General features: G+C 41.4%; 1 protein-coding gene across 7 annotated transcripts in view; it reads right to left on the reverse strand.

Moving 5' to 3' along the window:
• DEPDC5 (DEP domain containing 5, GATOR1 subcomplex subunit) overlaps positions 1-16433 on the reverse strand; it is a 94864-nt gene that overhangs the window by 75679 nt on the left and 2752 nt on the right. For all 7 annotated transcript variants that reach the window (XM_007453161.1, XM_007453160.1, XM_007453159.1 and 4 more), the window contains exons 2-9: positions 15530-15617; positions 14865-14911; positions 13309-13394; positions 12554-12637; positions 9800-9849; positions 6198-6267; positions 2255-2333; positions 1318-1379 (exon numbers count right to left, since the gene is read on the reverse strand). In XM_007453161.1, coding sequence (XP_007453223.1) covers positions 1318-1379; positions 2255-2333; positions 6198-6267; positions 9800-9849; positions 12554-12637; positions 13309-13394; positions 14865-14911; positions 15530-15617 — 566 coding nt within the window. The remainder of the gene's footprint in view (positions 1-1317; positions 1380-2254; positions 2334-6197; positions 6268-9799; positions 9850-12553; positions 12638-13308; positions 13395-14864; positions 14912-15529; positions 15618-16433) is intronic.

Consider the following 16433-nt stretch of genomic DNA (forward strand, 5'->3'; position numbering starts at 1 on the left):
TTTCCCTACCGTGTAAGAGTGACAAGAGGATGAAGTGAGATAAGGAGGGAAAAACACTTACCACAATACCTGGTATGTGCTCTTATATTTAGGTCTCTGATTCACTTTGAGTTAATTTTTGTATATCATGTGAGGTAAGGCTCAAAATTCATTCTTTGCATATGGATATTCAATTGTCTTGAATTCATCTGTGGAAGAAGCTATTATTTCCCTCATTGAGCGGACTGCACATTCTCATCTAAAATCAACTGACCATAGATGTATGGGTTGATTTTTGTACTCTCAATTCTATTCCATTGATTTACATAGCTACCTTTATGCCAGTACCACACTGTTTTGACTACTTTGGCTTCGTAATAAGCTTTGAAATTAGAAAGTGAGAGTCCTCCAACTTTCTTCTTCTTTTTCAAGATTGTTTCGGCTCTTCAGGATCCCTTGCAATTCCACATAAATTTTAGAATATTTTAACAGTATTAAGTCTTCTAATCTATGAACACGAGTTGTTTTTCATTTATTTAGGTCTTCATTCATTTCTTTCAGCAATGTTTTATAGATTTTAGTGCATAAACCTTGCCCTTCCTTGGGTAAATTATTCCAAAGTATTTTATTCTCTCTGATGTTCTTGTAAATGGAATTGTTTTTTAATTTAATTCCCTTTAAAATTTTTTATTCCTTGTTTTAATTTCCTGATCAGCTTGTTCACTGCTGATGAAACACAAATGATCTTATGTGTTGATTTTGTATCCTGCAACTCTGCTGAATTTATTAGCTCTAATAGTTTTTGTTTCTTTATGGATATTTGGGGGTTTTCTACATACAGGATGTCATCTGTGAAGAAAGTTTTGCTTTTGTTCTTCCAATCAATATGGATGCTTTCTATTTCTTTTCTCTTTTCTTTTCTTTCTTCCTTTACTCCTTTCCTTCTTTCCTCTTTCCTTCCTTCCTCCCTCCCTCCCTCCCTTCCTTCCTTTCTTTCTTTTCTTCTTCCTTTTTTTTTTTCCTACTTGCTTTGGCTAGAATTTTCAGTAAAAGAATGAATGCCAGTGGTGAAAGCAAACATCCTTATCTTGTTCCTGATCTTCTTAAGGTGGAACATTTTCAGTCTTTCACCATTGAGTATGATGTTAGCTGTGGGTTCTTCATAAATACACTTGACCATGTTGAAGTGATGAAGGTAATTTAAATCTAGAGTCTTATCAATTTAGACTTTAGCTAAGGTACCTCAATTAAATTCAGCTTAATAGAAAGAGTAAGTTTTTAAAATCTGAATTGAATAATGTTTACGCAATGAGATTTAGTGCATGAGAAGAAACGTACCTTCCATTTGGTAAAGAGATCAGCAAGGAAACCATTCACAGCTTTCTCAAAATACAGATCCCCTGAAAAGAAACAATAGAAAGAAGGTGGGAATTATCTTTATTTCTTGCTTACATTTTCTTCTCTCAGTAAATTAACAGGAATAGGACTAGTCAAAGAGAAGGTGGGTACTGCTACATCCTAAAAGCATTTTCAACCTAGACTTTCTATGGAGCCAAATTTAATATTTACCTCACTCAGTAAGAGGTCACAGCTTCAAGGTAAAATACAAGATTGAAAAGCTTTGATGATTGAAAAAGACAGTGTATCTTCAAAATGAGAGAACCGTCTAACTTTTCAACATAATTATTCTCACAATGATGCTTCAAGTTTGTTTGAAGGTGATCTGGTAGCCCCTGGGCATTCACTAAATTACCATTTGCAGTTTCTCCTGTTCTTGAGCATCCATGATGCCCTACATCAAAAATTAATTTGTAATTTTGCTAAACACAAATTAGAACTGCATGCACCATGAGGCTGGTGTGTCGGGCACAGTGTCCACACCTCATAGCAGCTTTACTGTACTCCACTTATTGTGTAGTAATTCTAATAAAATGAGACAAACTTGGTGATTTCTGTGAGTGATAGGACATAAGATGAAAGGTATCAAAGAAGGTGTTGGTTCCTGGCAATAGAGTCACTCCCTCTATGACTTTTGATCTATGCTTATAGAATAATTGAAGATCTGAGAATTCAGATTTTTCATTAATGCTTTACTACATTTCATACAATTCACTAGATATATAAAATATTTATCTATTTTAGCATTTGAGGATTTGTTAAGATCTCAGGACATATCTTCAGAGAATGCTAAGAGATTGCTGTAAATGATACCAACTTGGGGGAAACCAGAAACTTCTCCCCATTAGCAGTTATGACCCGCACTTAGGAACAGTACCATAAATATCAAAATCCCACATTTCACAGCTCATCTGAATAAATATGTAAACCATAGCTGACGTAGAACGGAATACCACCTGAAAGAAACAAAGACATAATTGCATTAAAAAGCAATGATGGATAGAATTTCAGTTCTGCAAAATGAGAAAGTTCTGCAGATCTGTTTCACAATGATGTAAATATACTTAAAACTGCTGAACTGTATACTTAAAAATGGTTAAGATGCTAAATTTTAGGACTTCCCTGGCAGTCCAGTGGTTAGGACAAGGTGCTTTCACTGCTGGGGCCTGGGTTCAATCCCTGGTCAGTGAACTAAGATCCTGTAAGCTGTGTAGCGCAGCCCAGGAAAAAAAAAAAAAAAAAAGCAATGCTGGAAGATTTCTGTTAATTGTGAGACATGGAACTTCTAAAAGCAAGCTCCATCCCTGGCATCACAGGTCATGAGGGGAAGATTCTGTTCCTACCCTCTAGGAGCTCAAGGCAGAGGATAAAGACATGCAAAACATTGCAACTATATACAAACATTCCTTGAAGCTTCCCACAAGAAACGTTGGAGAAGGGGCAGTGAATCTACTGGGAAAGTCGATGAGACCTCATTACAGAAGAACTTCGGCTAAGATGCGCCAGTTGATGAGTTGTTGATCTAATAACTAATCCACATCGTACCCCTCTCCATTCCCAGAATGCCTCCAGGAAAAGCCCTAGTGGTTTCCCTGGCCTGTGTGCTTTACCACAAAGCCCTTTCTTTACCCAGTCCTTCCCTCCTCCAGCAGACTTTAAAGAGCTTTGGTGGGAAAGCAAAATGTATAAAATGTGTAAGTTGCAGGCATCAATACTCCCTTTCCTTTTACATTTGCTCCTTCAAATCTTTTGTGTGCCAGGTAATTGAACTGATTATAAAGATTATCTCAAGTAAAAGAGCCTTGGGACATTAAGTGCCAGGAGGTACGCCAGACAACTTTGGGATATAAAGATAAAAGACACAGTCCTTGCCCTCAAAGCTCTTGCAGTCTGGTGGCAAGGCAGGTAAGAAACGCATCCACCAGAGTGTGACAAGTGCTGATATAGATATATGTCCCAGGTGCCACGGGGGCACTTCCAGCCTGGTGCATCCAGGGAGACTTTCCAGGAGCAGGGAAGCCTGAGACTAGTGCTGAGGGATGGATGAGAGGCTTGGGAAAGGGGGAAGGTGAGGAGCAAGCACCACAGGCGGGAGAGAGCAGCACGCAAAAAGACACGGAGGCAAGAGAGCACGCTGCATGTTGGAGGGATGGTGAGCGGTTCCCGTGGCTGGATGGGGTGGGGGGCTACATGGGAGAAGTGACAGATTAGCTCCAGACTCAACTGCCTCCCCTGATTTTTCCACTCGGCTGTCCAGACATCTCACAAACTGAAGTTCCCCTGAAGGACTCCTCCCTGGCCTTCTCCATATGATAAAGGGCACCGCCATCTCTCCACCAGCTGCTCAGTTATTCCTTTCTTCACTCTTCACACCCAACACATTAGCAAGTTCTGTGGACTCGACCCCAGAATGTTTCACCAATCTGCCCGTCTCTCCCCTGCTCCAGTGCCCAGCCTAGCCCACGCCACCACCTTCTAACTTCCTAACTCATCTCTCTGCTTCCACTCTTGCCCCAACAATCAACTCTCTGCTCCAGAGCCAGAGGGGCTGCAGTGGGTACTGTGGACGCCTAGCCAACATCCTTCCTTCCTAAGTCAGGGGAAGCTGATTCTATTCTGGGAGGCAAGGGACCCGCCAAGAGACCAGACCTCCAGGCATGCTGAGCAGTTCCACATGACTCAAGCCTGGTCAGTAAGGTATAAATGGAAGTGTGTCCTGAAAGGAAGCTGACTCGGCTGGAGCATGCCCCGTTGTTGTCTTTCTTCCCTTCTTCCCTCCTCTGCCTGGCATATGGATGTGGTCACAGCAGCTCCAGACAGACCACGGAAGCCCAATCCTGAGACAGGCAGAACAGGAAGGCAGAAGGGGCCTTAGACCACCAGTAACTGTGATGCTGTCACACCAGCCATAATTTGCCTACACATGGACTTCTTTTATATGAGAGAATAAAGCTGACCTTTAAGTATCAATTTGCCACTGTAACTCTGGGAGTTTACTTTTTTTTATACAGTATTTTTTTTTTAATAAATTTATTTATTTTTGGCTGCATTGGGTCTTCGTTGCTGCACGTGGGCTTTCTCTAGTTGTGGTGAGTGAGGGCTACTCTTCGTTGCGGTGCTCGGGCTTCTCATTGCAGTGGCTTTTCTTGTTGCAGAGCACGGGCTTAGCAGTTGTGGCTTGCAGGCTCCAGAGTGCAGGCTCAGTACTTGTGGCACACGGGCTTAGTTGCTTCGCAGCATGTGGGATATTCCCGGATCAGGGCTCAAACCTGTGTCCCCTGCATTGGCAGGAGGATTCTTTAACCACTGCGCCACCAGGGAAGCCCACTTTGGGAGTTCTGTTCAACAAAATCCAACTGAATGAATAAGTGATCTCTTAAAAGCGTAATTCAGGTATCACTCCCCCACTTAAAATCCTTCAGTGGGGAATTCCCTGGCGGTCCAGTGGCTAGGACTTGGCGCTTTCACAGCCATGGCCCCGGGGTTCAATCCCTGGTCAGGAGACTAAGATCCCACAAGCCGCTCAAAGGGTAAGCATGTGCCAAATTATCATGGTCTTTATAAGCCATACTTAAGAGTCAATTGCCAGAAAACTGGGGGAAAGATCACTGTAAAATACCAATGTATGCCCAGTAGAGTGGCAAAAACTTTCAAAATCTAAAACCTGGTGTTGGAAAAAGTGAAAAACAAGATTTTATATATGGCTACTAGGAGTTTAAAATGGTCCGAAGAGTTTGAAAAATAATTGGGCATTACCTTACAGAGTAGAACCTATGACCCAACAAATATACTCCTAATCAATGATGAAAAATATAGTGAGTACAAACGAGACAGCTAAAGTTGGGGGTGGGGGAGAGAATACATTTTAATCCACTTTAATAAAACTTAAACGTGAGCAAAACAAATAATATACTGTGTAGGGTAAAATACATATGTATTATCATTATGTAAACAAGGGAATTACAAAAATAAAATTCAGATAGTGGTTACCTCTAAAAACGGCCCCAAGTTCTCAACTATTTTGCTTGCCCAGGGGACATGTGGTAATGTCTGGCGACATTTCTGGTGGTTATGACTTGCAGGGGGTGGGGATGGGTGCTACTAGCATTTAGTGAGTAGAAGCCAGGGATGCTGAACACCCCACAACGCACAGGACAGTTCCCCACAATGTTACTGCCCTTGGGGCCCAGATGACCCTTTGTTCTGGAGGGCTATCCTTTACACTGTAGCGCATTCAGCAGCATCCTTCACATAGCCCCGGTTGTGACGACCAAAGATGTCTCCAGACTTTGTCAAAAGACCCCTGGGGAGGCAGGATCACCCCCAGGTTGAGAACCACTGCTCTCAAGGGAGGCTGGGGGATAGGAACACGGAAGAGCAGACAGGTGCTTTCACCAGCGTGGGTAACGTTCACAGCTGTTCAGTTTGGATTTTTCCAACTGGAACAGAGTCACAGGAGGAGTTTCCTTGGCAAAGGTCTTTCTTCGTGTTTACCAACACAATCTTTTACTGAATTTAACTTTCACTATGTATTAGTGGGCACAGAAACCTGTGAGCTAGATGTTCCATCTCTACATCTGATATTAAACAGAAGAAAATGAAGATCAACCCCAAACTGGAGAGATCCAACTGTAAAACACTAGAATTTCAGGAGTCCCCAACTATATTACAGTATTATCCAGCTGAGCAGATAGTAGCTGGTCACCAGCTTGATCATGAGATCAAGTTTTTGCTGGTTTCTGTTTTGTTTTTCGATTTCACAACTTATAGACATAATACCACGGGGAAACAAACCGAAAAAAGCACTTTATCACCCTTACCCTGGTATCTTCGCTTATATAACCACACATGACCTTCTCATTCTTGACCCACAGCTCCCCGGCCTGCGCCCTGAAAGGACAGGCACACGTGTTATTACGAGTCCTACATAAACCGAGAAGAAACAGGGGTGCCTTTGGGGTGTCTCTCTCTACTCTATCATTTACACCCAAATGACCTGGCCACTTACAGATTTCCAGAGGGCCATGAACAGATTACACAACATAAAGAATTCTCAGAGTACGCTGAATCTGTACAACAGGAGCTCTTAATTTGGGGGTCTGCAGACAACATGTGGGTCTAAGGAAGGGCTTCGGGGAACCCACGAACCCTCTGAAATGATGCAAACTTTCCTGAGCACAGAATTGTACCTTCTGGCAAACCTCAAAAGGGCACACGTCACAAAAACAGTTAAGAGGCACTGATGAACAAATTTGCTAACCCCAGCTTTGAGTCAATGAGTTTCAACAAAAACAAGATCCACTGCAGTACCAAATTAGAAGACAAGAAAGAAGTCAGGGGGCACAAAGGGACAGGGTCCCTATTCAATGAAGGCCATTTTGCTGAAAAATTTTTATGTCAATATTCAGTAATGTAATATTATGTCTTTTCCCCCTGCTTTTTTATTCTGTTTTTCATATTGTCTACAATGAGCAAGCACTGTATGTAAAAATACTTGGCATATGCCTGATACATAGCATGTGCTAAACAAGTGGCACTTGACAGTATTAATTCTATAATCAGGATAGGTGTGTTGAGACTGGCCACCATAGAGTCAGAGCTCAAGTCAGAGAAGATCCCAGAAAATCCTCTGCAGTGGGGCAGATCTAGCAGGAAAACACCCAAACTGGATGTTCCAATGCGCTTTAAGTATGACTCTCAAACAGATCTGTCTGCCCCAGGACAGCTGGGAAGTCACGGCCAGAAATTATTCAGTGTTGCTCTCTCTGGAGTGTGAGTTAGAAAAAAACAACAACAAAAAAATTTTTTTAAGTTAAAAAATGTAGGCAGCTAGTCAGTAATCCCCAAAATTATATCTGGGAACATGGTATCTCTTCACAATAAGATCAAATAGACTAGGTTTCTAAGTTCAATTTTTAAACAATATTTTTTTTTTTACTGAAGTATAGTTGCTGTACAATACTATATGTTACAGGTATACAGTATACTGATTCACAATTTTTAAAGGTTATACTCCATTTATAGTTATTATAAAATATTGGCTATATTCCCCCCATTGTATGATATATCCTTGTAGCTTATTTTATACCTAATAGTTTGTACCTCCCACTCCCCCCCCACCTATAATGCCCCTCCCCACTTCCCTCTCCTCACTGGTAACCACTAGTTTGTTCTCTGTATCTGTGAGTCTGCTTCCTTTTTGTTATATTCACTAGTTTGTTGTATTTTTTAGATTCCACATATAAGTGATATCACACAGTATTTGTCTTTCTCTGTCTGACTTATTTCATCGAAGTTCAATATTTTAAAAAAGCAGAGTGCTGTTAGGAGATAGATTTTAGTGCAATATTTTTCTTTAAAATTTTTCTTCAATTTTTTAAAATACTGATTCTGAAGTTTTTTTGATTTTTTTTTTTTTTTTAAGAATACATTGTGAATTTACTGAGAGAAAAACAAAATGTTTACCTTTAAGGAAAAATAACATTTCAAAGGTAGGGTCTCAAGGTAATGAAACTATGTCCTTAACTGTTGACTAAATTACCAGATTAAAAGGCTAAATTACACAGAAATTCTCTAATAATTTATTATGATTTGATTTTATTTTCTCATATGAGGCCCAGAACACTTTTTTTTTTTTGGGAAAAGAAAGTGACTTTTGATTCAATGTAGAAAGACTATAAATTTTTTGGAAAAATGGTAGAAGATTTTGTGGTTTACATTTAACCATGAATGAGCAAAATATTAGGATAGATCTTGAAAAGTCTAAAACTGACATTATGTCAGGGTGTATGAAGGCACTTACATGGAGAAACGAGGAATTTAATTATGAAAGGGATTCTGAGAGGGTTTCTAAACCAGGACTCATCAAACTGTAGCCTGCAGGCCAAATCCAGCCCATCTCCTGTTTTTGTAAGGCCCACAGCTAAGAGTAGATTTTACATTTTTAAATGTTAAAAAAAAAAAAAAAATTGCAACAGAGACCTGAGACCCACATGGCCCAAAGTCTAAAATATTTACTATCTGGTCCTTTACAGAAAAAGATCCTAAACCTACCACTTCATTTTGCAGAGGAACAGATGCAGAGACTCCCTGAGCTGCACAGCATCACCCTGCTAACCACTGGTGCTGCAGGAATGGAATACAGGTTTCCTGACTCCTGGCCCACCACCTGGGAGAGACCAGCTTGTATTTGATGGCATAAATAGGTTGCATTTCTTGTTCTGCTTGAGACTTCATCACTTCTTGAACTGCGCTTTAGTTGCTAAAATTTTTTCAAAGAATTTTTGACCTTATAACAACTTCTAAAACATTCCCTTTTCGAAAGAAAAAAATGAATCTTTTATCCTTTCTTTCTTTCAGGATCAGTAATTCAGACTAACCAAATAGCCCTCATTGCTGGTGAAAGGTCTTTACAAAAGGATTCTGGACAATAAAGGTAAGAGGAATGGCTGAATTAGAAAATCACCATCTTGCAATAATCATCAACAGATGAAACCATTCTGTGAAAATCTGATGGGGAATTTCATAACAGGGCAACAGGCTGCATCACCAGAATCCAGTGGTCAATCTCACGTTAAAAGTGAGTCAACCAGGGCTTCCCTGGTAGCGCAGTGGTTGGGAGTCCGCCTGCCGATGCAGGGGACACGGGTTCGTGCCCTGGTCCGGGAAGATCCCACATGCCGTGGAGCGGCTGGGCCTGTGAGCCATGGCTGCTGAGCCTGTGCATCTGGAGCCTGTGCTCCACAACGGGAGAGGCCACAACAGTGAGAGGCCCATATAACGCAAAAAGAAAAAAAAAAAAAAAAAAAAAAAAAAAAAAGTGAGTCAACCAGATGTAAATATGCTTGAGTATATACAGTAAATTTCAAGAAAGATACAGTTTCCTCTAGGGAAACGGACATATTTCTTACACACTTTTTTGGTGCTGTTAAGCCTTCACTATGTGGATATTTTGCTTTCTGAATTTAGAGGGGGTTTCAAAAAGTCCCCTTCTCTCTCTTCTTCACAAACTGAAATACAGAAATCATTTTAATAAATCAAGAGCAGTGTGATATCTCTAAAAAGGCAGCAAATCAGGAACTATTGTGCTAGTCATTTTATGTCTCCAAACTCTTAAACTGTAAAACAAGAAAGTTTGATGAAATATGTTCATCTAAGGCTTTCTCCAGTTTTAAAATTGTGAGTCTATCCCTCTTTTGTTCAGAATACCAGGCGGCTTCAGCAACATCCACCCATCTTAAAACTACTACAGTGCATTTTGGGGTCTTTTGGATTGTCTTAGCTACCACAATCTAACGTTTTAAGCTGTTGTGTATTTTATTATAAGGACGTCCACATGCCTCAAAGGTTGTATGTAGCAGTTACTGCACTACATGCTACTCCCAGTTACAAGCTAATAAATCAAGAGTGACATAGTATCTACCTGATGCCAGCAAATTCCACCTTCTGAGTGATATAGGCACATGTGCTGACCTAAGGGAAAAGAGAGAGAGAGATTCAACAATACATCAAGGCCATGAAAGGTCACAAAGAACATCTCCTGGCTTTCGAATCTCTTCTATTAACCCAAAGTTCAATTAACATGGGAGTAATAGATTTATCCCATAGGAAAACCTGCTGGGGCAGGTATAACAGTAGGTTCTTACGGCTTTGGCAAGTATAGACAATAGTAAAGACCAAGTGGATAATAAGTGGCCAGCTTCAGTAATATACTTATGTTCACCCACACTTGCATACATATGTACATTTACATATGGAACATTTATTTCTCATTTTAGAAAATGGAACCTTCTCCCACCAAATAAAACATGAGCAAAGATATCTCTTTCTGAAAATATACACTGTGTGGACATTCTACCTATGATTTGTTGTTTCATAATGGCCAAAAAGTCCAAAAGGAGAATTTTCAGCAGCAGCTCACAATTCTGATGAACTGATCATGTTCAGCGGAAAATGTCCATTAAAAATAAATAAACAAGGGCTTCCCTGGTGGCGCAGTGGTTGAGAGTCTGCCTGCCGATGCAGGGGACACGGGTTCGTGCCCCGGTCCGGGAAGATCCCACATGCGCGGAGCGGCTGGGCCCGTGAGCCGTGGCCACTGAGCCTGCGCATCCGGAGCCTGTGCTCCGCAACAGGAGAGGCCACGACAGTGAGAGGCCCACGTACCGCAAAAATAAATAAATAAATAAATAAATAAACAAGGAAAATGGAAGGAGGGTACAGCAAAAAAGCAGTCTAACCTGGAAGGAACAAGATCTGGGTTCCAGGGACTTCCCTGGTGGCGGAGTGGTTAAGAATCCACCTGCCAATGCAGGGGACACGGGTTCGAGCCCTGGTACGGGAAGAGCCTGTTCACCACAACTACTGAGACTGTGCTCTAGAGCCCGCAAGCCACAACTACTGAGCCTGTGTGCCACAACTACTGAAGCCCGCACGCTTCGAGCCCATGCTCCACAACAAAAGAAGCTACCGCAATGAGAAGCCTGCGCACCGCAATGAAGAGTAGCCCCCGCTTGCCACAACTAGAGAAAGCCCGCGCGCAGCAACGAAGACCCAATGCAGCCAAAAATAAATAAACAAAATAAATTAATTTTTTAAAATGTCTAAAAAAAAAAGATCTGGGTTCCAGCCAAGAGTCAATTGCTTACTAGCTTTCTCATCTTAACTCCTCAATCTCAGTTTTCACATCTATAAATTCAGGATAATAAATGCCTGTCCACAAGAGATGTGAGGAGCAAAAGAGATCAAGTGAAAACTAAAGTTCAAATGTAAAATAATATTTTACTCTCCCCATTCAAACCAAAAATGCAGAGTAAAACTCTCATAACAAACAAGCAAAACAAAGCTTATAAAAACCATGAAAAGAGAATGGGAGGAGACATACAACATGTTTACAGTAATTGTCTGTGATGCTGGAATCAGAAAGGATTTTATACTCTTCTCCATACTAGATCTACATCTCCCTGGTGACGTGGATTATTAACATAATGGAAAAAGTAACAGACTTTTTAAAAAATAATATCTTACCAAACTTTTCTTCAGTCGCCACATATCCCCACGGCCAATATATTGATCCTTAAAGGTTAATTCCACTAGGTCAAGGGTCACATCCTAAAAGGGGTAATCAAATACATGTCTCTGCTTTACTCTGTTGAGAGTCTGCCTGCCGATGCAGGGGACACGGGTTCGTGCCCCGGTCCGGGAAGATCCCACATGCGCGGAGCGGCTGGGCCCGTGAGCCGTGGCCACTGAGCCTGCGCATCCGGAGCCTGTGCTCCGCAACAGGAGAGGCCACGACAGTGAGAGGCCCACGTACCGCAAAAATAAATAAATAAATAAATAAATAAACAAGGAAAATGGAAGGAGGGTACAGCAAAAAAGCAGTCTAACCTGGAAGGAACAAGATCTGGGTTCCAGGGACTTCCCTGGTGGCGGAGTGGTTAAGAATCCACCTGCCAATGCAGGGGACACGGGTTCGAGCCCTGGTACGGGAAGAGCCTGTTCACCACAACTACTGAGACTGTGCTCTAGAGCCCGCAAGCCACAACTACTGAGCCTGTGTGCCACAACTACTGAAGCCCGCACGCTTCGAGCCCATGCTCCACAACAAAAGAAGCTACCGCAATGAGAAGCCTGCGCACCGCAATGAAGAGTAGCCCCCGCTTGCCACAACTAGAGAAAGCCCGCGCGCAGCAACGAAGACCCAATGCAGCCAAAAATAAATAAACAAAATAAATTAATTTTTTAAAATGTCTAAAAAAAAAAGATCTGGGTTCCAGCCAAGAGTCAATTGCTTACTAGCTTTCTCATCTTAACTCCTCAATCTCAGTTTTCACATCTATAAATTCAGGATAATAAATGCCTGTCCACAAGAGATGTGAGGAGCAAAAGAGATCAAGTGAAAACTAAAGTTCAAATGTAAAATAATATTTTACTCTCCCCATTCAAACCAAAAATGCAGAGTAAAACTCTCATAACAAACAAGCAAAACAAAGCTTATAAAAACCATGAAAAGAGAATGGGAGGAGACATACAACATGTTTACAGTAATTGTCTGTGATGCTGGAATCAGAAAGGATTTTATACTCTTCTCCATACTAGATCTACATCTCCCTGGTGACGTGGATTATTAACATAATGGAAAAAGTAACAGACTTTTTAAAAAATAATATCTTACCAAACTTTTCTTCAGTCGCCACATATCCCCACGGCCAATATATTGATCCTTAAAGGTTAATTCCACTAGGTCAAGGGTCACATCCTAAAAGGGGTAATCAAATACATGTCTCTGCTTTACTCTGCCATACTTTATAGTCTAAGATAACACTCACTCACCATGGAGAAACCTTTTGACAAAAGGACAACTACTGGAAGACCATTCAGTAGTAGAACCCTGACAAACAGAATTTTACCCTGCCCAAGAAGGCTTTGGAGGACAGGCAAGTCTCCAACAGATACTATAACTGCTGTATCGTGCGTGGTTAAGTGCAAAGGGCACCAGAGTAGTGATTCTGTGTTTTAGTCTTGATTCTGGCACACAAACACGACATTGAACTGTGGGCTTTATTTCCCTAGATAATGTCAATAATATCTTTTGGACAACGATTTTTACCTCTTAATTTTATAGCATCATTTCTCAAAAGAAAAAAAGAACACATGAAGAAATGTTAGTATTTTTATAGAAAATTTTACATTTAGCTTCACAAACACACATATACATACAGAATCGTTTTAGGACAAGATTTTGAAAAAGGGGTGAGGATTTTAAATGCAACCTACATTCTACCTATAATCTAAATGACCTATGTATGACCACATATTTAATAGCCTAACACTATACTTAAGTAACTCATTATTTCCTTAGAAACCTAATCTTGAGGAAGGGTGTTAATCATTCCTCAAAAGATATTCAAATCCAGAACAAAGACACACCTTAGGGTCTACGACATTCACATACACATCTTGATAAGGTCTTAGCCGAAACACTTGAGTCACCGTCTGGTCCACACTGATAGTTTCTGAAACGGAGAAGGAATCTGGATCAGGTAAATATATTCGAATCCATAACTACTCAGACATTCAACAAACAACATCCTTTGCCAAGAGCAAGACATGTTCTCAGCCTTCAGCAGCTTAAAACTTAGAGAGTTCTCTACTTTTCAGGTGAAATAAAACCTGAACCCAAGCAATTAAAAAATGAGAGAGACAAACAAATAATACAGAGACAGAGATAGAGACAGACAGAAAGAGAGAAAGGAAAGAAATTAAGAAGCAACATAAGAAAGTTCGAAGGGTTGTGAAAATTCAGAAGAAGAAAGAGATCCTTTCTCTTTTGGAATGAAAGTAGCAGGGGTAGTTAAGGAAGAAATAGACTTTTCGATGAGCCCTTAAGTCTGGTAAGTAAGAAACTTAACAGGTGGTAGGAGATGAGGTAAGAGTAAGAAGGACACTCAGGATCTGGATTTTACTGACTGTTTTCCCAACAAGTTAAAAAAATACAAAAGAAGTGGTTGACACCAAAATCCTTTAGAGCAAATTAAAAGTTTTTCTTTTTCTTTTAAGTGTCAGTTAAGGAAATACTTTATTAGCTATCAATAAACATTTTAGTTCCTTGATCAGTACAATATAGTCATTAGAGGAAAAAAGAAAGGATTTGGATCCAGAATGAGTAAGTAGAATCACTGCTCTGGCTCCTTCACTTACTGACTCCAGGCAAGCCCACTCATACTGGTAAGACAAAGTTTCCTCACTCTCTCAAGAGCTGGTGGGAAAATCAAGAAAGATAAATGACAAACAGGGCTTCCCTGGTGGCGCAGTGGTTGAGAATATGCCTGCTAATGCAGGGGACACGGGTTCGAGCCCTGGTCTGGGAGGATCCCACATGCCGCGGAGCAACTAGGCCCGTGAGCCACAACTACTGAGCCTGTGCGTCTGGAGCCTGTGCTCCGCAACAAGAGAGGCCGCAATAGTGAGAGGCCCGCGCACCCCGATGAGGAGTGGCCCCCCGCTTGCCACAACTAGAGAAAGCCCTTGCACAGAAACGAGGACTCAACACAGCAAAAAAAATAAATTAATTTAAAAAAAAATGACAAACAGCTCCCAGTACAGTGTCTTGCACAAGTGGCAGGTAATCAACAATATATGTTCCTCCCCTGCCCCAACCCAAAGTAGGTACTTAAATATTTTGTGAAGAAAATATAATATTGAGAAAAGCATGCTTTGCCAACAATCTTTAAGTGTAAAGCTTCACCTATTCAGATTAACCGTCCTCTTGACTCTAAACATAGTTTTTTCAGTGCCCTCAAGATGCTGACAAATGAGATTCCTTGGCAATTTTTATATCTGACAATTTTTTTTTTAGCAGGAACACAATTTGATAAGGAGAGAAGTACTGTGCCCTCATTCCCAGAGATTGTGAAGAGGGGTTTCTTACAGTTTCTCAAACAGTAAAGTGTAAAAATCTTAGAGAAGCGAGATGGAATTTTTACCTTTCTGCAAATCCTCCTTAAGTGACTTGACCTGCAAAAGCAGAGGGCTGGGGAAAAAAAGAAAAGCAACAGAGAGAAGGGATGTTGTCAGCAGTAACTAACCAGCTTTCTTCACCACCCACAAAACACAAACAGATCACTCTGGACATATTCTAACTGGCAGCACAACAATGGGAGAAAGTTCCCTTAGAAAACAAACCCTGCACTTGTATTCAAGGAAATGGATAAATGCTACAGAATTGTTCAGACTTGTCATCTCAGCTTTAAAAACAAAAAGAATGGACCACTTTTTAAAAGATGATGTGTTTATCAAATCCTGGAGGGGGGCTTCCCTGGTGGCGCAGTGGTTGAGAGTCCGCCTGCAGATGCAGGGGACACGGGTTCGTGCCCCGGTCTGGGAAGATCCCACATGCTGCGGAGCGGCTGGGCCCGTGAGCCATGGCCGCTGAGCCTGCACGTCCGGAGCCTGTGCTCCGCAACGGGAGAGGCCACAACAGTGAGAGGCCCACGTACCGAAAAAAGAAAAAAAAAAAAAAAATCCTGGAGGGCAGGAGCATTTTTATCCAAAGGCAAAGAGCCATCTTCCCCTTCAATCCCCTTAGACAAAATATCACCTGGTAAGAGAGGGCTGCCCAGTTAGTTCCCTGCTCCTGTCGGATGCTCACCTGTACTCATCGTTGGGGTGAGCAATCTCCACAATGTCTCCAAGCTTGATGTAAGGAAACACTTTGGGGTTCACGACTAGCTCATCATCTGAAAGACAATTCAGCCATCTCAGGCAGCAAAGAACTCACTTGGGCAGCAGGTTGCTGTGTATGTTCTCACACGGGGTCCTTACAACCCCATCATTTGGTATTATGACCCCATCTCGCAAGATGAAGTTCCATTTAAAATTGAGATTTAGCTCAACTGAAGGATTTGCACAGGAATCCAGAGCTAGTGAGTAGTTGAGGGGGACGGTGTTCGGGGACCTTTGTCTCCAGAGCTTTTCCTACTAGCCCACTGCTCCCAAGGAGAGGGTAACTCTTCTCTGGGAATTAGGCCTCTGCGGCAATCCTTGACTCCCTCAAATAGCATGTATCTGGCATATGCCAGGAACAAAACAGCCGGGGTCCCACATACAGCAAAATCCTTTCTATTTACAGTGTTTGCAGAACTTATAAAAATACTGTCTGAATGTGACCCTCACAATAAATCTTTGGATCTAACAGAAGCAAGAAAATGACCTAGGAGATAAAGCAACTTGCCAAAGGGTAGATAGCTAGTAACAGTACACCAGGACTGGTTACTAGTCCAGGGTTCCTAAACAAACCACCTCTTACACATGAAAATCAAGCCAGATAAAACACCCTGGACTTTGGAGGGCAGCACCTGATCAGGGGAAAACTTCATATATCAGTTCCCATTAGAGTCCAATGAGACCCTTAAAATATAAGGAGAATGTGATTTCATATGTTTATCTACCCCTGCCCCCCACTGGGGGTGGGGGAGAATTCTTTCAAATATAACAAACTCAGGATCATAAAGATAGGGTGATTTTTTTTTGTTTTGTTTTAGCTTTTAGGGAAA

The sequence above is a fragment of the Lipotes vexillifer genome, unplaced genomic scaffold (genome assembly GCF_000442215.2).
Source record: "Lipotes vexillifer unplaced genomic scaffold, Lipotes_vexillifer_v1.1 scaffold1197, whole genome shotgun sequence".
NCBI classification, from domain to species: Eukaryota; Metazoa; Chordata; class Mammalia; order Artiodactyla; family Lipotidae; genus Lipotes; species Lipotes vexillifer.